This window comes from Maniola hyperantus, chromosome 15, assembly GCF_902806685.2.
Source record: "Maniola hyperantus chromosome 15, iAphHyp1.2, whole genome shotgun sequence".
Classification (NCBI taxonomy): domain Eukaryota; kingdom Metazoa; phylum Arthropoda; class Insecta; order Lepidoptera; family Nymphalidae; genus Maniola; species Maniola hyperantus.
This window is the reverse complement of record NC_048550.1, coordinates 7,687,196-7,710,345: the sequence shown is the minus strand read 5'-3', so window position 1 is coordinate 7,710,345 and position 23,150 is coordinate 7,687,196. Positions and strand designations below refer to the sequence as shown.

Below are 23,150 nucleotides of genomic sequence, written 5' to 3'. Positions count from 1 at the left end.
GGGATTATTAAATCCACGCTGCAATGCATCCAATCCCGGGCATCAGCTAGTAAAGTATAAAATGAAGTACCTACTTATTATTTGCTTTTCAAATCAATAGATCGGATACAATACATACGGAGAATCCATCAATCACAGTATTTAACCTTTCATCAACGTTCGATCTTATCATATAATAGAATATTTAACAAGCGACGTTTAAGTACCTGCCACTGTTTAATAAAGATTTCAGAAAAATCAAATATAAAACCACATTACTGGTTAAAAGGTCACTGGAAATGGTTTCATTTATTGTTTAAACCATATCGAACAATGGAGTCCAGTTCTCACCATTCTCCATATGTCCACGCATATCGTCGTCGCCTACAACGTAAAATTTCGAAATTAAGTAAAATTGGAACATTGAAGCAAAGTGTCAAGACGGTTAGCAAAGAATATTGCGCAGAGTCATCAATTTGTGGCCTTAAGCATCTGGTTGAAGATACATCATGGTGTGAACGGTATAATACTTATTTGTGAAAGTACTACTGGATAGCAGGTTAACTTGAACTCGTTTAGATCGATGTTGCTCAGGCTTGTTTAGAGGCAAGTCCCGATGATCTGTAGATCAGTTTTATTATTATATAACGCCTACTTACTTAAAACAGACGTTGTTTACGTCACGAAATCTATGAGATGATTTTGAAATACAAAATTGTTTTAAGAATATATTTTCCTACTAATGACAATTTCTCTCATTATTACCCAACTTGCACTTGCAAATCGAAAAGGTATTTCGTCTCACGAGAAATTAGTTTATCTGTTACTAGCTTATGCCCGCGACTTCGTCGGCGTGTACCACATAAAACTCCTATGTTACCCCCTTAGTATTTTAATTCTCAAAAATCCTTTCTTAGCAGATGCCAACGTCATAATAGTTATCTGCATGCCAAACAGACCAACCCAATCCATGGGTCCAGTAGTTTGAACTGTGCGTTGATAGATCAGCCAGTCTTTATCCATACTAATATTATAAAGAGATAATGTCGTTAAGTTTGTTTGTAGGGGGTAATCTCTGGAACTACTGATCCGATTTTGAAAATTCTTTCATCAATAGAAAGCTACATTATTCCTGAGTGACATAGGCTATATTATATAAACGCGGGCGAAGCCGCGGGGATCAGCTAGTTTTATATATATTGGAGGGTCGATATTGAAAGAGTTCTTACTGTCTGTAGACACCGTGAAAAGAAACGTATGAGCTTTACTCTACGGAAGGTAGCCATCTTTATTTTAGTTGTCAGAGTTGGACTTTGACACGCACGCATTTGTTGTGGTTCACAATTTTCTCTCGCGTTAAATTAATTAAGTATCAGATTATAGCTTAGCTAATTATTATTCTTTGAGATAGGTAGGTAGTTTCTTAATCGTGATATTTAATTCGGTGATTGTGATATAGTTAGAACAGTAATTGTTCGATGCTAATGTACATTGTGTTAAATCGTAACATCTAGTGCCATCCGGTGACTTTGTCTGCAAAGCACTATTAATAATGTTCGCGTAGTTGTTTGACGAATATGGAATATCAATGATTGGTGAATATTAGAGTAATTCGTGAGTTAACGTTTAGCTCAGTGGATAGGTTATTATAATGACATCCGTTAAGGTTATTTCTGCAGACGCTAGTGATTTAGAGTGTAATTGGAGATATACCGGCAGTTGAGATAATGATTAGTTTGAAGTGATAGTTTAGTGTGATAGTAACTTGAAGTTAACTTTGATAGTAGGTACCCGCTTTAGAATCGTATAACCCGGTCGGTAAAGAATCATTGATGACTCTCGTGTAATGTTGAAATGGATTAGACAATGAGTTGCCCATGAGATCGAATAGCTTACATTCTACCTGGTTTCTGATGTGATCGCTTATTTGGGTGGATAGTAGTCGTGGCGCGTGTGGCGCACGATGCTATGGTGTTCTGTATGCAGATGTGCACAGAGTGGAGAAGGTAGAGCTATTGCGATATTCTGAATTAGTAATGAGAAGTCAATTATAAGATCTGGTTTAGATCGTAAGAGAGTCGATGCAATGATCCTTTTAAGAGCGTTCATGAAGTTGTGATTGATTACCTTGAGATGATTAGATAACGGAGTAGGTCGTGACTTGATTGAGAGGTTGCAATAGCAATTGCGCCCTAATCACACGATGTAGTGTTTAGCTTAGGTTAGCTAGTTTAGAGTGAGGTGAGGGGTCGCTGTGAGGGGTGGTTGGAGGCGACCATAGGTAGGGTTAGGTTAGGGTGATCTGGTTGTGTTACGTTGATGGTTTCCATGTGCGATACGTTACTGAGAACTATTTGTAAAGAACATGGATTAAAGTACCTACTTATTAATTACTACCTTCTGATGTCGGCTAAAGATGAATAATAATTATCGGCCATCCTCCTGTTCTCCGACATCAGAAGTGGGATACACGATTTATGCCCACATTTTCGAAAATCATTGCAACACTAGCTTTGTTTAAAAAAAAAAAAAAGTTACAAGATTTTTTTTTTTTTTTATTTATTTGTGCAAGACATGTTTTCAATTTTAATACCCATACGTGGTCTTTCTTGAAAAGCTTGATTTACTTTTGTGTGTTTTGAATAAAAAGAGAAAGAAAAAAGGATTATTTTGTGTAGAGATGCGCTAAGGAGTGGTGAAAGTGGCCGTGATTTAATGGAGTTAAACTCAAACTCGAATCATTTATTCAAAATAGTTAAGTTTAGTTAATTTACAATTTTGACTGTCAGTTGTAGGAGTTATGTGGTATGGTGGTGATGGTGAATTGCGTAAGCTTGGAGCTAAGGCTACGAGGGTTCCAAACTACTTGGTTTCCTTACTAAATGGTTATAGCATTGGGAGTGTGATGTCCCAGCACGGTAGTCATCTAATTTAATAGCTAGTGGTCTGATGTTTTCAGCTGCTGAGATTGACTATCTAGCACTCTCAGATCATGATGCTACTTGGGCATTGGCAGTAAGGGTTGAAAAAAAAGTGCGATATAGGTCTGCATGGTCTTAATGTGGGAGGGACTACAACGGGGTTAATACGAAATAATTTTATTCATGAAATTTATCTTGTCCCTTACATTTTCGAATATTCGGAAAGCGTCGGCGAGGCATTTGATTCCTTTCATGATGTTGTATAACTTTTCTATGTGCTGTGTTTACCCTCTAAGAAGGTGAAAATGGATAATTGTAATAATAAAACGGTATGGTTGACTGAAGGGATTTTTGGTATAATAGAGTCACGGAGTGACACTGAAGCTGGGCTAAGATGAGATGAGGACTGGCTCTGTAGAGGAGTGCGCTATTCGCCTATGCAGTGTATTTGCAGACATAGTGAATCAGTCGTTTGAATAAGGGGTTTTCCCTAGCAACTTAAAAATTTCTATAGTTACCATTCCTGTAGCCCGTGTTCAAAAAAAAAAGGCGATTGATGTGGCACCGTCCTATAACATTGGTGCCAATATTAGCGGGAATGATTGGAAAGGTAATGGTGAAACGTCTCAAAAAAAAATTCAATGCCAATGGTGTGCTCGTGGATGAACGATTTGGTTTTTACAATGACAGCTCCACTGTCGAGGATTGTTTCTGTTTAAGTGGAATAGATAATGATAGCCTGAATGACAGGGTGCCTATTGCTATTATTTTTCTGGATGTGACTAAGGCTTTTGACTTTGTGAATCATAAAATATTATTGGATAAATTAGATGGATATGGTGTTGCAAGAAGAGCTTATGAATGGATAGAGTCGTATTTGAATGGACTGAAAATGTGCGCTGGGATTGCTAGAATGAAAAATAATACCAAAGGGTGTACGAATCTCCACTGGAATGTGATAAGCGGGGGGTACCTCAGAGTGTATGGTATGTGTGGTGTATTAGAATCCTTCCGTTTGAACTGACTTCAAAAACGAAGGAGGTTTTTAAATTCGCCGGAATATTTGTTTTCTTTTTGTAACTTGTATTGGTGACATTACGATAGCGACCATTGTTCGTTGTGTATTGTTTGCAGATGATAGAATAATGTTGAAGGAACGTAGGAATGGGAATTGAACGGCGCTTTGGAGGATAATTAATTGAATTAGTAATAATGACTTGGAAGTGCGCTTAAATAAAACTAAAATGATGCAGTTCATGATCATGCGACGATGGAGAGGGTTGATGATTTAAAGTTTTTGGGAATAATTTGCGACAAGAACTCTAATTTGAGGGTGCACATTAGGTGTGTGTGCTGAATTGGACGAATTTGTGTATGCGTGGACTCCTTCCACTGTGATGTATGAGCATAGAGGATATGGGCGTATTTATTAGGAGATGTCAAAAATATTTCCAACGAGATTATGAGGTAAGGATGAGTGGGTCGGTTGGATGCACGCACGAGCTATGCATTTCAGAATGTCACAGTGGTACATGCATTAAAAGCGTTTGCGCTATGGCCGTAAAAAAAAAATGAACAATAAGCTGCCAATTGACCTCAAAAAGATGAGTTTGGATGTGTATAAGGAAGAGCTTAGTGAATTGCTTTTGGAAAAGTGCTATTGCGACGTTAAAGAATATTTGATTTATAAAAATGGGTTGTCTAAACGGCGAGGTGGCCATTTAGATGATTAACGGCGAGGTGGCTGTTTTGAAAAAAAAAAGGGGGTTGTCTAAAAGGCGAGGTGGCCATTTAGATGATAAACGGCGAGGTGGCTGTTTTGAAAAAAAAAGGGGGTTATCTAAAAGGCGAGGTGGCCATTTAGATGATAAACGGCGAGGTGGCTGTTTTGAAAAAAAGGGAGTTGTCTAAAAGGCGAGGTGGCCATTTAGATGATAAACGGCGAGGTGGCTGTTCCGATAATGGATGGACGGCGGCGTGGCCGTTTCAGCTGAGGGGAGTTAGCTTGGTGTATAGTGTGGTGGGTATTTGAAACAGGTGATAGGATCAGTAGCGGGGTACTGCTGGAGTTCGGGTTTTATGAGACATAATTATGAGCGGTGAGTCTATTATGGCAAATGGTGCAGTGTGTTTTAGAAGTTGCTACTATGGATAAAGTTGGGCTATGCTTTGGTTGTGTCATGCTTGTTTTATTTGTAATGGTTGTGATATGCATGCTTTAGAATATGTGGTTTGTGTGCTTGTGCTGATTGTCAGGATGAACGAGCGGATGTTCTGACGTTTATAAAATGTTTGTGCTTGATACATACTAGCGCCCGAGGACGGTCGCATGTCAGAATGGCCGTATTGGAGGGTCGATATTGAAAGAGTTCTTACTGTCTGTAGACACCGTGAAAAGAAACGTATGAGCTTTACTCTACGGAAGGTAGCCATCTTTATTTTAGTTGTCAGAGTTGGACTTTGACACGCACGCATTTGTTGTGGTTCACAATTTTCTCTCGCGTTAAATTAATTAAGTATCAGATTATAGCTTAGCTAATTATTATTCTTTGAGATAGGTAGGTAGTTTCTTAATCGTGATATTTAATTCGGTGATTGTGATATAGTTAGAACAGTAATTGTTCGATGCTAATGTACATTGTGTTAAATCGTAACATCTAGTGCCATCCGGTGACTTTGTCTGCAAAGCACTATTAATAATGTTCGCGTAGTTGTTTGACGAATATGGAATATCAATGATTGGTGAATATTAGAGTAATTCGTGAGTTAACGTTTAGCTCAGTGGATAGGTTATTATAATGACATCCGTTAAGGTTATTTCTGCAGACGCTAGTGATTTAGAGTGTAATTGGAGATATACCGGCAGTTGAGATAATGATTAGTTTGAAGTGATAGTTTAGTGTGATAGTAACTTGAAGTTAACTTTGATAGTAGGTACCCGCTTTAGAATCGTATAACCCGGTCGGTAAAGAATCATTGATGACTCTCGTGTAATGTTGAAATGGATTAGACAATGAGTTGCCCATGAGATCGAATAGCTTACATTCTACCTGGTTTCTGATGTGATCGCTTATTTGGGTGGATAGTAGTCGTGGCGCGTGTGGCGCACGATGCTATGGTGTTCTGTATGCAGATGTGCACAGAGTGGAGAAGGTAGAGCTATTGCGATATTCTGAATTAGTAATGAGAAGTCAATTATAAGATCTGGTTTAGATCGTAAGAGAGTCGATGCAATGATCCTTTTAAGAGCGTTCATGAAGTTGTGATTGATTACCTTGAGATGATTAGATAACGGAGTAGGTCGTGACTTGATTGAGAGGTTGCAATAGCAATTGCGCCCTAATCACACGATGTAGTGTTTAGCTTAGGTTAGCTAGTTTAGAGTGAGGTGAGGGGTCGCTGTGAGGGGTGGTTGGAGGCGACCATAGGTAGGGTTAGGTTAGGGTGATCTGGTTGTGTTACGTTGATGGTTTCCATGTGCGATACGTTACTGAGAACTATTTGTAAAGAACATGGATTAAAGTACCTACTTATTAATTACTACCTTCTGATGTCGGCTAAAGATGAATAATAATTATCGGCCATCCTCCTGTTCTCCGACATATATTTAGACTGAAGACTGAAGACTAATGTTTATTATTTCGATAGTAGGTAGGTATACAATTTGTTCCATATTTCTAAGCTACATTACTGCATATTACGGAAGTTTGAGACGGGACAATCTAGGCATGCACTCAGTTACCTCAATGTTTTGGATATCGAATAGTAAAAAAAAAAAGATTCAGACGAATTGAGAACCTCCTCCTTTTTTTGAAGTCGGTTAATTGAATGCAATTAAAAATGTTGCCAGAGTAATTTGGATAGTAACAATGATAAGTGCATTGATATGCTCCGTGTCCCTGGTCTGGATAACTTTCCGGCGGTACTACCTAGCTCCACTGGTCACCACACAGATGCCCGAAGGAGTTTCTGTCAGCAACATAATCTTTCCCGCTGTGGGCATTTGCACAAACAACAGGATCAGCAAAAGAGCTACGGTAGACCTTGCTCGAAAACTGTAAGTTTCCATTTCATAGTGCGATATTTGGATTTATATACCTTAGTAAAATAGAATAAGTTTAAAGTGAAAAAGCTTTGTTAAAGTAAAAGCTTTTTGATTGTACCTACTAACTGAATTAGCTGCTCACATTATGAGTAATGCGAATCACTTCGACAAATGCATTGAATGAGTACCTAAATGGCGAATATTTGTAAACTTTATTCTTAGAATTAAGTTCTCATGTAAGTGACTTTGTCTTTATGAGAATAAACGTCTTTAAACCTAAATCTAAAAAGAATTAAAACTTACTTAGGAAAACAAAATATAAGTAGGTAGGTATATCTAAGTCTAAATTCGACTGTCCTATGGTCCTGCCATATTCTATCGCAGAGTTCCAATATCCATTTCCACCATCATTCATCAGAGACTCAAATGCTACCATAATCATCTATTGTCCTAAATACACGTGTTTGGCGTCTGCCAATTTTCAAATCAATCGGAAAGTTGGAAGTAAGCGAAAAATCCGTTATTATCAATTTCGATGGAATGATAAAAAACCGGCCAAGTGCGAGTCAGACTCGCGCAATGAGGGTTCCGTACTACAGTCGTATTTTTTCGACATTTTTCACGATAATTCAAAAACTATGATGCATAAAAATAAATAAAAATCTGTTTTAGAATGTACAGGTGAAGACCTTTCATATGACACCCCACTTGATATAGTCACTCATTTCGAAAGTTGAAAATACTAATTATTAGTTCATGACCACAATTTAATTTGTTTTGTGTGATCTAACCCTAAATTCACGGTTTTCAGATTTTTCCCCAAATGTCAGCTATAAGATCTACCTACCTGCCAAATTTCATGATTCAGGTCAACGGGAAGTACCCTGTAGGTTTCTTGACAGACAGACGGACAGACAGACAGACAGACAGACAGACAACAAAGTGATCCTATAAGGGTTCCGTTTTTCAAATATTCATCTTTAAATCTGGTGAACAGTCCTCCTAACTCCTGCCTAACATGTCTCGAATCTCAATATATACTTACCTAGAGTTTGGAACTAGCAGTGTCCTATGCTTAATTAAACATCCAAATAATTGAGATCAAATTATAGTTTAATTAAGTTGTTTCCTTCCATAGGTTGCAAGAGGACAGAAATAAAAACTACACGGAAAAAGAGATGCTCTCTTTGCTCCTTGGTCTCGGTTTGTTGTACAATCAGCAACCAATGGATAAGAAGCAGATACAACCAATGAAACTACACCATGCGTTGGGCGATTATGACGTCAACGAGCTTATGAGGAATGTAGGTGGTATCATAAAATCAATAAAATAAAGATAAATGATTTCCTTCTTACTCTTTTTAGGGTTCCGTAACTCTCGAAAGGAAAAAAGAAACCCTTATAGGATCACTTCGTTGTCTGTCTGTCTGTCAGTCCGTCTGTCATGTCTGTCAAGAAATCTATAGGGTACCTACTTCTCGATGACCTAGAATAATGAAACCTAGAATAATGATCTGCAGGTACGCAGATCTAATAGCACACGTAACGGGTAAAATCCGAAAACCGTGAATGTGTTCATGAACAAATATTTAGTATTTTCAATTTCAAAGTAAGATAACTATACCAAGTGGGGAATCATATGAAAGGGCTTTACCTGTACCTACATTCTCAAACAGATTATTTATTTTTATGCATAATAGTTTTTGATTTATCGTGCAAAATGACGAAAAAATAGGACTGCAGTACGGAACCCTCGGTGCGCGAGTCTGACTCGCATTTGGCCGGTTTTTACAGTTATACAAGCAGTAATCGACAAGCTATAAATCGAACAATCTTATGAAATAGCTCTGCGCTAGGATTATGATGTCTTGCAATTATTTGGCAATATGCAAATTCCACGCCGAGATTTCTGCTATCGGTAATTATTTCTTGAATTATTATTATTAAGAAATAGTTGCCAATGATATCCAATGAACGTTACAATGCATAATGCTGCGAAATAGAGGATATAGATCAAATGGATTATTCCATTTATCCACTCTAAAACATCTACCCTGGAGTGGATTCTCGGAAACGTGTGTCCGTTTATCCACCCTGGACTAAAAATATTAATATACAAATCTCGTTTACCACCCCGCCCCGTTCGGGGCGGATAGACAGACTCTCGTTTCTGAGTATACTTACTCAGAGACGAGCCCTCTCCTAGGGTGGCTGTTTTAGGGTGGATAAACGGAATAAGCTAAAAGCAAGCCTCAATAGCGTTTAATAATAAATTGTATTCACCAGTTGACACCAAGATGTGAGGACTTGCTGATGAGATGTGCCTGGAACGAAAAGACTATGAATTGTTCCCACCTATTTGACTTCCGGCTTACTATGAATGGCTATTGCTGCACTTTTAACTATTTGCGACAGTCTGATATTACTTTTGAAGAGTAAGAATTGTTTAGTTTACAGTTTTTTGGTTTGAACTACCTTCTCCACGAAATAGTCAGCATCTCGGATTATTATCTAAGCTTCAAAGCTATTTTCACAGCTGTTATGCAATTTATAGACGTTTGCCAGCATGTTTAGCTAGAAGCCTCTCTTCCTGATTTAAAAGTCAAAGGCTAAACGGCCCACCTACCTATTAAGAAGCTCATTGCAATCGAGTCTGTATTCTTAAGTCACGCGTAAAATAAGCTTTAGGTTTTGAATAAAAATAAATAAAATAAAAATCTTTTTTATTCGAATAAACTTTTACACGTACTTACGAATAGTCGGATGCATCTACCACTCATGCATTAGGTAAGTGTTACCTCTTTAATTTATTTAATTATTTATTTATTTTAGTAAAGATAATGGATCTCGCAGCATGGATATGTATAAATACGGTAATAAATCCAATTTTGATTTCGATCAAGGTCTAAAAGTTTTGATGAAACTCAACGAAAGTGACGACTTTTACTACAACATGCCAATTCAAGGAGCACAGGTAGGTTCGAGATATTTTCCGATGTTACCATGTTCTTGTTATTATACATGATATTGCTCTTTCTGGTGCGAATTTGTCTGTCCGTCCGGAAAACTCGGTGGGCAAGTCTAACTCGCACTTCCGAAGCGACATAATTCCTTTAGCTAACGCTAAGTAGAATGGAAAAGGTTTGTAAGATGAAAATGATATTATTGAGTTTGTATTGTGTTTCAGTTACAATTCTCCGACGCTTACGATTTTCCAGATGCGCCAAGTGGAAGTTTTTCTATGCAAATTATAAGCCTGAATGTGCAGGTATGTAGGTACAACTTACCTAAGACACGGTTTAGAAGTTAGCCAGGAATATGGAGATGTGATTTAGACTATGAAAACGGCGGCAGTGCCGAGCTTACATGTTCAAACAATTAGACCAGATATTTATGTTTAACTTTATTTTAATTTTACTCACTTCATTTTATCTATTTTTAGGTACCAGATGATAATATAAGTAGTTTCAGTATTAGTATTAAGTCTGACTATTCCTGAGGTTCAGAAAAGAATCTGCAGCCACGTATCTAATACCTAAGCGTTTCCACTTTCCATCCTGTATGTCTATCTAAATCGCACCTGATTTCGATTTCTCGTATGTTATGTCGAAGCGGAACCTATGTACCCATAACCCATTTGATTTCATTTCTATAGATGACCGTACTAGTCACCGCAAGCTTTACAGAAGCTTCTCGTGACATCCAGCACGTTCCTGCAAAGGTCAGACGATGTTTGTTCTACGACGAGTCATCCTATCTGCCGTTTTATACCCACAGCGACTGTTTGTTGAAATGCAGAATGCTGTTCCTATTAGCCAAGTGTAAATGTACTCCGTTTAACATGCCCAAGATGGTTGATAAGAGAACTTGCGACATGCGCGATATACCGTGCTTGAGGATGTATAATGGTAAGAAGTTTCATCTACAGGTACCTATTACCTAAGGCTGCCTTTCATTCAAGGATGTATGTGCGTCCGACGTCCGATAGGTTTAATTCGCGACAGCTCGAGATGGCAAATGGGGTATGAGGCAGGGGGACGCCCCGCTCACTCGCACATCACCCGCGCTGATAGGGGCTGTGCGGGAATGCGGGGCGCCCCCACCCCGATAGCCATCACGATCTGTCGCGTAGGTACTATACTTAGGATGACCTTAATTTCATTGATTAGCTTATTGTAGCTATGGTAAAAAAACGGTTGAATAGGAATTCGCTTATTCCGTTTATCCACCCTAAAACGGCAATCCTAGGATGTATTCTCGGAAACGTGTCTGTATATCTATAACCCCCGACTAAAAAAGAATTTACAAATTCCATTAGTATAAGGTGGATAAATGGTCACATGGTTTTGAGAAGGTATACAGTACACCCTAAGGGTGGCTGTTTTAGGGTGGATAAATAGAATAACCCGTGGGATTCACACACTTTGATGATGACATACTATCGATGTTGGCATACATAAAAGGTATGTTCACTACACATCCTTGCACATAGATACTTGGTGAATGGGCAGCCCAACTGATGTTATGCTCTTATCAAGCTTACTAGAACACTAGTGGTTTCTTGGTTACAGCACAATCTTCAACAGTAAGACCAGATGTAGACCCGATACCACCGGAGTTGGAACTTGATATGGTTGGAGGAGGGATTCCGTGCCCAATGTGTTATCCTAGCTGTTCTAAGACGGCTTACAATTATGATTTTACCAATGTCAAAATTTATCCCGAATACCTCAACTCTATTCCGTCTAACGACAGAGTGCAATGGTTGTAAGTATGCACCTTAGGTAGGTATATACGTCCATCTCGTCTTATAGGCGCATGTAATACCCGGGATGCTGAGATGCCTCATTCATGACGCGGACTGGGCCGCTCGTTTACACTCTACCATCAGTACCCTTATTATAAATGCGAAAGTGTATTTGTTTGTTGGTTTATTGGTTTGTCCATCAATCACGTCGCAACGGTGCAACGGATTGACATGATTGCCCGCGGCTTCGCCCGCGTCCATTTAGGCTTTTATAAATCCCGTGGGAACTTTTGGTTTTCCAGGACAAAAAGTAGTCTATCCGTAGATGCCTGTCCGCGGGATGCAAGGTATCGCAGTTCCAAATTTCGTAAAAACATACAAACGCATGATTCTTTAAAAACACCATGGGATCACCACGATTCAGGAATGCAATTCTTAACAGCATCAGGTCAGCGCTGAGGAGTTACATCCTGAGTTCAAAAAGTCTTTACTAGGTACTTGGTAGGTAGGTACCCCTAATATCAATTTATAACCGACAGTTTCTAAATCCCATCAGTTTTGGTGGTCAGGTCCTGGACAGCGTCAGGATTGAGTTGGAGTCCAAATTTTTTTATGGGATAATGTCGCAAATTCTCTCTATCGATTAAAATAAAAATTACGCAAATCGGTTCAGAAATCTTGGAGATTTCTGTGTACATATGTAGAAAAACACGACTCCTCCTTTTTTGAAAGTCGGTTAAAAAAGTAGCCTAAGTTACTCCTTGGTTAATTATCTACTTATCTTTGAAAGTCCCATCGAAATAGGTTCAGCCGTTCTGAAGATTAGCCCGTTCAATAATATAAAACTTCAATTTTATTTATTAGTATAGATAACACAGTGATCCTATAAAGATTCCTTTTTAGGGTTCCGTAGTAAACAAGGTACCCTTATAGTTTCGCCATGTCCGTCCGTCTGTCTGTCTGTCCGTCCGTCCGTCCTCGGTTAATCTCAGAGACTATTAGTGCTAGAAATCTGTAATTTGGCATGGGTATAAACATTAATCATGCCGACAAAGTGGTGAAATAAAATTTTGATAAATATTTTTTTTAGGGTAGCTCCCCTACATGTAAAGTGGGGATGATTTTTTTTCTCGTCTATCCCATAGTGTGGGGTATCGTTGAATATGTCTTTTAAAAACACTGTGGGTGTGGGAACATCATTTTTCGATTTCTAGATTCGTTTGTAAAATATGATGTTTTAAAGTGCTAATTTTTATTAGAGTCAAGTGTCCCTTGTATCAGCCAAATGGTAGTATATAGGAGCGTGAAAAAATTCACAGCAGTAGTATATATAATCAATTTTAAAGGAAAACTATCAGGGCTATGTAAAGTTCACAGGTTAAGGAGTTATATCTGTTTTTCGATTATTGTGACTACGGAATCCTACACTGCGCGTGGCCCGCCACGCACTTGGCCGGTTTTTCCTTTTGAGGTACGGAACCCTACAAAGAGACTCTCTGACTTGAATATATATTTTGCTATGTTTCCAACTACTTACATTTATTATGACACTGTAATAGTTGTCTGTGCACGCGTTACGCAAAAACCACTTGACCGATAGAGACGAAGCTTTCGCAGTTCGAAAGTATAATTAATATAAATCTATATAGTCCAATAAGTGTTCCAAAACTTTGATAAGTATAGGTACCTAAATAAATAAAATCATGAGATATGGATTAATCTGTTTTTAGGGTTCCGTACCTCAAAAGGAAAAAAGGAACCTTTATAGGATCACTTCGTTGTCTGTCTGTCTGTTTGTCAAGAAAACCTATTTGGTACTTCCCGTTGATCTAGAAGCATGAAATTTGGCAGGTAGGTAGATCTTATAGTACAAGAAAAGGAAAAATCCGAAAACCGTGAATTGGTGGTTACATCACAAAAAAAAATGTTAAAATGTGTTCATGAACAAATAATTAATATTTTCAATTTTTAAAGTAAGATAATTATATCAAATAAAAGGGCTTTACCTGTACATTCTAAAAAATATTTTTATTTATTTTGATGCAAATAATTTTTGATTTATCGTGCAAAATGACGAAAAAAATACCCGAGTACGGAACCCTCGGGACGCGAGTCCAACTCGCACTTGGCCGGTTCGGCTTTTTTTAAATTTATAGACTAGCGCTTGGCTGCAATCAGACCTGCTGTTGAGGGATGAGCCAGCCTAAGATGGGAGCGCGCTTGCTTGGAAGACGCCTATTCACTTTTGACTTGAAAATATAATATTAAAAGTGGAGGGGAAAGCTGATGCCGAAAGGGCGTTCCATATTCTACTAGCTGTTCGAATTAGAAACGAGGAAGCAAATCGCTGCGTACCTACGTGTTCCGTGGAATTTCGACTAAGTATATTGCGTACAAAATGAGTTCTCACGCGCCGCTTTAACTTTGTGTCAATAAGTCATGTCAAAAGTACTATTTTATAGTGCTTATTTTAAGAATCCACGAATGGGTGAACCGTACTTTTGACATTTAAGTTGACCTAAATGGCGCGTGAGAACTAATTTTGTACGGACTATACTTTACGTAAGCTAAGGCGTAAATAAATGCGCTGAAGCTAGTAAAATAAAACCAAAATTGTTTTATTAAACCATTAATTATAGGTAAATAGAAATATCAAAATTACTGCTACATTTTTATCGTCGAATTTCGAAGGTTCTAAAGGCACAACTGTTAATCGGTCCCTCGTTTCTAAAGGCTGCTTTTTCGATTTTCGACTTGGGGCTTCCAACTTTTTGCAGCCACAGCTTCATGTCTTCGATGGCACCCAGCTGGCCTTGCAGTTGCCCAATAACAGTGCCTTGTGCTGTATTCATCACCCATCCTTTGAGGGCGAGCTCGGTAGCTTTCCTATGAGTGTGTTTCCGAAAAAAAACACCCTGCACTTTTCCAAATACTTCAAAATCAGTAGTTGTTAAACCGGCCCTCTTATTCATAGCCATTGATCATTATTTCTAGATTATTTCAGACAAAAAATATTTTGGACACTTTTGGACAGTATTTGGGACTTTGTAAGGCTGATTTTATTTTCATTTTGATAAAATTCAGCTGTTGATACGTTGTTAGGGACAACAATAGTGATTATATACTCTTTGTAAGTAGGTATTTAGTTTCTATGGACTTCATTAAATTGATCTAGTTTTTAATTTTTTTATTCTATTACAAGTTAGCTCTTGACTGCGATTTCACCTGGTGGTAAGTCATGACTGATGGTGCAGTCTAAGGTGGAAGCGGGCTAACTTGGAAGTGGTATGGCAGTTTTTGTTATACCATTCCACCGTATCGGTATTAGGTATAATAATTATACTTAAAACTGAGATAATCCAACAACCCATCAAAAAGTGTAATTTATTACCTATATTTTGAATAAAATATTTGACTTTGATTTTGACTATGTTTTTGTACAATGCGCAGTCATACACCTGTGTTCAGATTGGATACTTGTTTTGCGCGCACTATAGGTACCTAGGTAGCTAGGTAGGTACTTTTAAAAATTAAATCCCAACTCGGTTATGTGTCAGTAAACAGGCCGTCGCGTTGGTTGCTTTCAATGAAAGTATAGGAATAGCATTCACAAATGAAATGTTGTTTGCTATGTTGTTACAGACAAGGCGCGAATTTCACCGGAACATCCATTGTTCACGTGAAGTATGCCAGAGAAGTTGCGGATCGCTACGGGCAGAACATCATAATGAAATGGTTCGACTTGATCAGTAAGTTTATAATTGAATTTTTTCAACATAGCAAACAAACACTCAACACACGTGTAACCTGGAAGAGCCATTGTTACTCTACAACCCTGCTTGGGATGGTTTGATAGTTTAGACTTTCATCATCATCATGATCATCCCATCGCCAGCTCACAAGCACGGGTCTCCTCTCAGAGTGAGAAGGAATTTGGCCATAGGCACAGCTATTTTGATTAATCCTACTGGAGTTCGTCCTTTGAACGAATTACAATCAGTACGAATCACGAGATCAGTACGAATATCGAAACTTTAAAATTCAAGCAAAAGGAAGATACCTAATTAATTCATAAAATTTCTTCAGGTAATATCGGTTCAACGTGTGGATTTGTCACGGGGTTCAGTTTTGTATCCGTCCTGGAGTTCGTCTACTTTTACACTGTGAAACTTTTTCGAGAGATCAAGAGTCGGCGCCAGCAAGCGAGGCGCATAGACAGTGTCACATCTTCAGGAAACCTTGAACACGTTAGCCGGTACCGGCCAATCTATTGGAATGAGCTTGGAGGTTCTACTCAATGGAGACAAGGAACTGCGTATTAACCCTGTGTTTCTGACAAATGCATTGACTTACCTACCATACCTACCTGTGTGATATAATATGTACTTAGTACAGTACGGTATATTACCGCTGTGATTGTTCATCTTCTTAGTTTGCTTGTCACAAGATTGTTTGAGGAAAATATGATAGTCGTTTAGACGTACCCATTTTTTCTTGAAGTAAAAAATTGTTTTTTACGTCTCAGGTGCCATCTATATGGACGAGAAAATCGCGGCGATAGTCTCGCCGTGCCACCAAATTCGGTACAACCGGACCAATCTTACAGGGCTATACTATCGCCGACGATAGTAGCATCTACTCATGTGATAGTAGGTCGGACTCGTTGCGATTCCCTCGCCCGTGGAGATGGCGCCTAAGGTGAATCTATATTATTAGGCATGTGGATTTCTTTAGGCCGGTTAAGATAAAAGTTAGACAGAAAGATCGATGTTAGGTATCTATCTGGACATATCGTAATTCGTAGTCGTAACAAAATTGCGTGTTTCTATCAAGCAATAAATAATTAAATAGGTATTACCAATTAGGTATGCCCCAACACAATAAACTTTTATTTGATTCCTAAAATATACAAAATCTGATAAAATACGAATTAGTGGCGAACAAAACCATGAAAACGAACACCTGTGATAGTACCACGATATTATGTCACGATATAAATGTCCAAAAATCTACGTATATTATTGTTAAGCATGTGATATGATGTTTTTATGGGCATATAATGATTTTATCAGATAAAATAGGCATATAAAACCCAGTGAAATTGGTGAAAAGCTCACTCTTATTTAGTTTTTGGAAAAAATAGGTATAGGTAGGTACTTACCCATTATAGTCCACAGATATTTTTCCGAATTTTAAATATCTAAATGAAGAATCTAGAACATAGCAATCGTTATTTCGAAATATGGTGGCAAGGTATAAAAAGTTTGCCAGAAACTACATCAATACATGGGTTTAGATTCATTGGAGATGTGAAAAGACATTGGATTGAAAGGTGAGGACAAAATATGAAATTTTTTCTTAGGTACATCACCTAAGCAACTACTGAAGAGAATGTTTAGTTTCTTTAGACGTACAGGGTGCTATAGCGGCTAAACTCAGGCATAGTATATATGGTAGTAGCCAATATGGCATAATAATTCTTTGTAGACAATCTCTAAAAATTTACTGATTTAAATCTAAGTAGTGCTGAGTGCATTAGGTACCTATGAAAAGCATAGCAACACACCGGTTAGTTAAGAGAATGTATGTAACAGAATTAGCTACATTGTTAGTACTACCTGGCTTTAAGTTCTAAAATTTAGTAGGTACGTAAATAAGCAGTGAAGACATTTGTGTCACACTCCACACTATAGTCGATTATACGAACTATGAAGCTAATGCCACAGATTTACTTTAGGTTATTTTGGCTCTGCTTTGTCATCCTTTCTTGGTATGGGTCGTCACTTCTGATAGAGGCTCAGTACCGAGCCTTCCAAAATAACCCGATATCGTTCGTCGTGGAGACAACATACAAAGACTGGAACACGCAGTTCCCATCTATTGCCGTGTGTGAAAACGACAACTCAGTAAAGGGTGCAAATGTTTCGGACAGGTAAATAAAATCTACACTAATATTATAAAGAGGAAAGATTTGTATTTTTGTATGTTTGTAACGAATAAAGTCAAAAACAACTCAAACTCAAGTTCCCGAGTGACATACAGCCGCACTCAGAGACGCTAATCGTTACTTAAGATTGAGTTAAAACGAGACAGATTTATGTGAGAGATATAGCTCTGTCTCGTTTTAACTAAACTTAAGTAACGATTAAGCGACTCTGAGTGCGGCCGATAGGCAATTTTTTTAAATTAGAGATCCATACGAAAATTGTCATAAGCTACGCTAGTATATAATATTTTTAAAAATGAAACTTTGCATTTGGATAACAAGCCGACTGCAAAATAGCAGTCTGGATGTGGTTAAGCCGTTAAGCCCACTCAGTCGGTAGTGCAGTTATAACAGCGCGGCGGCATGCAATGAGTAAGTAGGTACTGCAGACTGCAGCCCGATCTGCACTGTACCTACCTACAGTCGCCCAGCCGGTGCTATTTGCAATAACACCAAACTGCAATTTTACAAGCGGCTTGCAGTCTATCTTACTGGCTCATCTACCTAAGTATGAAGCTGCTTTTCAAACTGGGCGCGGTTAACAAAACGTCATAAGAGTCATAACTTTCCTTACAAGCCATTTAAACATTTTTGAGTCTACACACGTGAGATCTACATTCTACAGGTACGTTATAAAGGTCTAATGTGATTTAAGCTGTGATAGCCTAGTGGTTAGGACGTCCGCCTTCTAATCGGAGGTCGGGGGTTCGATCCCGGGCACGCACCTCTACTTTTCGGAGTTATGTGCGTTTTAATAAATTAAATATCACTTGCTTTAACGGTGAAGGAAAACATCGTGAGGAAACCTGCATGCCTGAGAGTTCTCCATAATGTTCTCAAAGGTGTGTGAAGTCTGCCAATCCGCACATGGCCAGCGTGGTAGACTATGGCCAAAACCCTTCTCACTCTGAGAGGAGACCCGTGCTCTGTAGTGAGCCGGTGATGGGTTGATCATAATGATGATGATGATGAATGTGATTTATAGTTTGTGGGGTCCGGATCACGAGTTTGATATGGAAGAGGTTCTGAAGGAGATATCATATTTCAAGGGAATAACATACTATATTTCCGAGTACTGTGGTGGTGACAATCCCTCTGAAGAATGTTTTACTAATAATTTAACTTACTACGCCAATTTGGTAAGTCTTGTAGCTGCTCGGAATAGCAAAATAAAATACATAAGCTTAGTTGTTACACAATTAAATTGTAACGAGGATTTGCAAATAAAATGGGAAAGACGTTATCTTTCACACGTTATTTACCAATAAATAATTGTTTAGTCTCTACTATTTATTAAGACGGGCCATATACCTGCCGGCTACCTATATTTATGAGCTTTATAGATTAAAAGCCAATATTTTACCTATAAGTAAGATTCCTGCATTTCAGCTTCGAAGTTCATGTTCAGAAGTCATGTCTAACTGTTCATGGAACGACAAAAGTTTTGACTGTTGCACTTACTTCCGACCTATGGAAACTGAATTTGGCATTTGTTTTGCTATAAACACTATACAAGGCAGGTGAGGTGTCTACACGTAATTTATTATCGCCGTTACATTTTATAAATGACGTCTAAAGCACACAGAAATATTAATAGGTGTGCATTTACTTCTCCATAGAAGATTCAGAGAAAATCAGGCCAAAAACCAACTCAAAGACACATCAAACGAGTCGCAGGGAGCCGCTGGATCCAGGCGACGCAAGACTGCGGTGTGTGGAAGTCTCTACTTTGGACATCTATCGGTTGACGATGTATGAAGTGCACGCTACTATATTAATGTGGCGACTCATACCTATCTACGAGTATACCTAGAAATGAATCGCCAAAATGTATGAACGCGCATAACTTCCAAATGACTGCACCAAATTGGTTAATTCTTTTATAATTGTCAGGACAAGGTTTGTATAAAATTTTTTTTTTGGAAAATCCACGGGAAATGACAGTTCCCGGGACGCGGACGAAGTGGCGGGCAACAGCTCGTTTCGAATATTTTGCGAATATAATTTATACCTAGCACACGTTCTATAATTACAGCGAAAAGAATCCACCTAAATATGAAATGACTAGCAACAGAACGTCTAGGCTGGGAATGATACGGTTTCACGTGACGATACCAGTGAAAGTGTTCATTATAAATGAGGAAGAGGTCCCTTCCTTAACCTCTCTCGGTTCAGATGTCCTGCCTGTAACGCTTGATTTGAATCATAGGTTTGTAACCACTAGGCACTACCTAAATAAATCTAGGAATAAAAAGAGGAGCCGTGATATCCCAGTGGATAAGACGGGAAGTCGGAATCCGGAGGTTCGAAAATTGCATGCGTGACATGCGTGCTGCTGTAGCAAACTGCCATACACTTCAATAGTCCGCGACAGGTTGAGATGGCAATCAGGGTATGAGGCGGAGGGACACCCCCCTCACCTGCGCTCGCCCGTACCGGGTTAGCGTGGGGGCTGTACAGATGTGCGGGGCGTTTCCTCCCCAAATGCCATCTCGACCTGTCGCGTGCTATATTTTAGCCCGCTTTCATCTTAGATTGCACACGGTCATTATTGCAGGAAAACGCTAGTTTTTCAAAGTATTTTATAGCAGTGGCATTCCGAACCAATGATAAATTAAAACTACCTGACTATTCTATATAAGTACTTGTAAAAAGTTTACATGAATAAAAAAACATTCTATTCTATTCTATTGTTAATAACTAATTAAAATAAAATTGTTTAACACTTTTGTTTAATTGCAAACACAGCAAATGCTGAAAAGTTAAATGTTACAGGTTTAAAATATGTAGGTACCTAATGATTATTTTCAGGCGCCTCATAACCGTGAGAAATATCGAAAACGATGCCGATGCAAGATTGATTGCCCCAGAGAAGAGAAAATGTCGTTACATAAACGAGAATACCTTGCAAGTGTATCCGTACTACTCATACTCGGCGTGCACGGTGCAATGCAGAAAGGATGCCCAGATGCGTCTGTGTAATTGTTCCAATTTCTTCATGCCGAACACACCAGAAGAAGAAAAGTGCAACATCAGCGGGGTTATTTGTATGAATCAACACTCCGATCATATAACAGTGTGTAACGCTTCAATTACGCCAGAGCAACATTATACGGCACATCGACTGTAAACTGGCAACAACTGTAACCGGTCCTATTTAAAAAAACCCGGCCAAGTGCGAGTCAGGCTCGCGCAATGAGGGTTCCGTACTACAGTCGTATTTTTTCGACATTTTGCACGACAATTCAAAAACTATGATGCATAAAAATAAATAAAAATCTGTTTTAGAATGTACAGGTGAAGACCTTTCATATGATACCCCACTTGATATAGTTATCTCACTTCGAAAGTTGAAAATACTAATTATTAGTTCATGACCACAATTTAATTTTTTTTTGTGTGATCTAACCCTAAATTTACGGTTTTCCGGGTTTTCCCCAAATGTCAGCTATAAGATCTACCTACCTGCCAAATTTCATGATTCTAGGTCAACGGGAAGTACCCTGTAGGTTTTTTGACAGACAGACGGACAGACAACAAAGTGATCCTATAAGGGTTCCGTTTTGCCTTTTGAGGTACGGAACCCTAAAAAATCCTTCATCTTGCAAAGTTCTCAAAACTGAGATTACTAATTGCAAGTTCATAGTCGATACGCCATAGAGCTGCATGGTAGAATAACGAACATTATTGCACATTGTAGCGTATAGTTCCATACAGTCCACCCGTCTGTCTATAAAGTTGAGATAGAAACACAGTTTTGCCGCTACACAGATGTATAATTAAAAAAATTAAAAAGAGCAACCGCCGAGTTTCTTGCTGGTTCTTCTCGGTAGGAACGGCATTCCGAACCAGTGGTAAATTAAAACTACCTGACTATTCATAAAGACTTGTAAAAAGTTTACATGAATAAAAAACATTCTATTCTAACGTTTCCTCATTCTAGTCGAAAATCACTGTATAACGCGTAAAATTTCATGTTTTTGAAATCTCTTTTCATGTCAAAAGTACGAGTTTAGTCCTTATTTTAAAGGTGAACCGTACTTTTGACATGACCCATAGTTAAAATGGCGCCTGAGGAGTCATTTTGTATGGACTATATTAATTATAAATACTATACTATAGACTATACTATACTATTCTATACTACACTACTATACTAAAGATGAATATACTATACTATACTATAGACTATATTCATCTTTAGGTATTAAGGGCTAGTTGGTCTAACCACAAGGGACTGTACTGCGACTGTCTCCCGTCGTGCACAGAGGCTGAGATATCAGTCGTGAAAGATATTAAGGAGCCCAATGTTCAGAAATATTCAACAGTTCAAATTGAGCTCTCTTCATTGCCTAGTGAGAGGTACAGAAGGAATGTTGTACGTGGAATACTGGATTTAGTTGGTAAGCAAGAAGGCTGCCTGTCCACCATAGATGAGCGAATATGATTAGCGAGGGATGTGTCTATAACTCACTGTGAACTTCATTTTTATTAGGTACAACTCTCGCTCAGCTCATTGAATTCTTTTTCACTAATACTCACCTACCCTCCACTAAAATAAAGCGGTCATGTTGATGGGTTTTACCACGGAACAGAAACTGTTTTTTCTGTTCCGTGGGTTTTACATTATCTCTCGCTAAGCATCCTCGCATATCCGTAGCGATAAAGTTAAAATCATGTCAAAGTCAAATTATTTATTTAAGTTGGGTACCATTGTACACTTTTTGACTATAAATTTTTGAATTTGTAAGATAATGATGTAACGGTGATATAATAAATTACGTAAAATTAAAAGCTACGAGGGTTCCCAACACGCCCAGGTCTGAGAAGAGCCCGAAGCCAATTAATTTACAGTGGATGTCAGGTAAAAAGAGCAGAAGAAACTGCGCGATTCGAAAGGTTGATTGACAAACGAATCGCGCTTCGGAATAGACAAACCGTCGCGTCTCACTTCGTGATACCAAATAGATCCATAAATCATCCACTGCGCAGGTTTTACCTTAGAACTCTTTTTCGTACTAAACTGTATGAAATAACGCTAGTGATTGTTATTTTTTTCTCTTTTTAGTATCTACAGGAGGAACGGGCGGTCTTTTTTTGGGTGCAAGCATTTTGAGTTTTGTCGAATTACTATACATTCTTCTAATAAGACCGTTCTGCGATGTCTACAACCAACGGCACGATGATCCCTGGCATAGAAAGTTTGGTACTAGACGCATTCAGGATAACAAGTTTGCATTGAATCGTAATATTGTCTTGGAGAAGATTTCGAAATAAATTCTTCAAATTACTAAAAATTAAGACATATAGTAGGGGACAGGTCGAGACGGCAATAGGGATGGGGACGTCCCGCAACCCGCACATCCCCCGCGCTAACCCGCTGCGGGCGAGCGCGGGTGACTTGTGGGTGTGTAGGGCGTCCCCACGCCTGTCGCGTACTATACACTTTTTCGGACCATTGCATTGTAATTT

The 23,150-nt window shown here is 38.5% G+C and overlaps 1 protein-coding gene, 1 long non-coding RNA gene and 1 pseudogene across 2 annotated transcripts; 2 read left to right on the top strand and 1 right to left on the bottom strand.

The window, feature by feature from the left end:
- Positions 1-273: 273 nt before the first annotated feature.
- LOC117989034 (uncharacterized) lies at positions 274-23,118 on the top strand. The gene is made up of 17 exons (XM_069503450.1): positions 274-500; positions 6,751-6,957; positions 8,084-8,249; positions 9,232-9,380; positions 9,778-9,919; positions 10,133-10,213; positions 10,601-10,853; positions 11,517-11,712; positions 15,335-15,441; positions 15,779-15,986; positions 17,427-17,624; positions 18,664-18,817; positions 19,068-19,198; positions 19,714-19,887; positions 20,490-20,754; positions 21,883-22,081; positions 22,747-23,118. Exons 1-17 carry the CDS (start codon positions 313-315, stop codon positions 22,953-22,955), a joined length of 3,027 nt encoding a protein of 1,008 aa, XP_069359551.1. The 5' UTR covers positions 274-312; the 3' UTR covers positions 22,956-23,118.
- LOC138403377 (uncharacterized) lies at positions 1,184-3,924 on the top strand. Its single transcript, XR_011237640.1, has 2 exons — positions 1,184-2,200; positions 2,271-3,924. It is a non-coding gene; the product is annotated as an uncharacterized lncRNA (long non-coding RNA).
- Positions 14,348-14,718, bottom strand: LOC117989088 (acylphosphatase-1 pseudogene; annotated as a pseudogene).
- Positions 23,119-23,150: the final 32 nt, after the last annotated feature.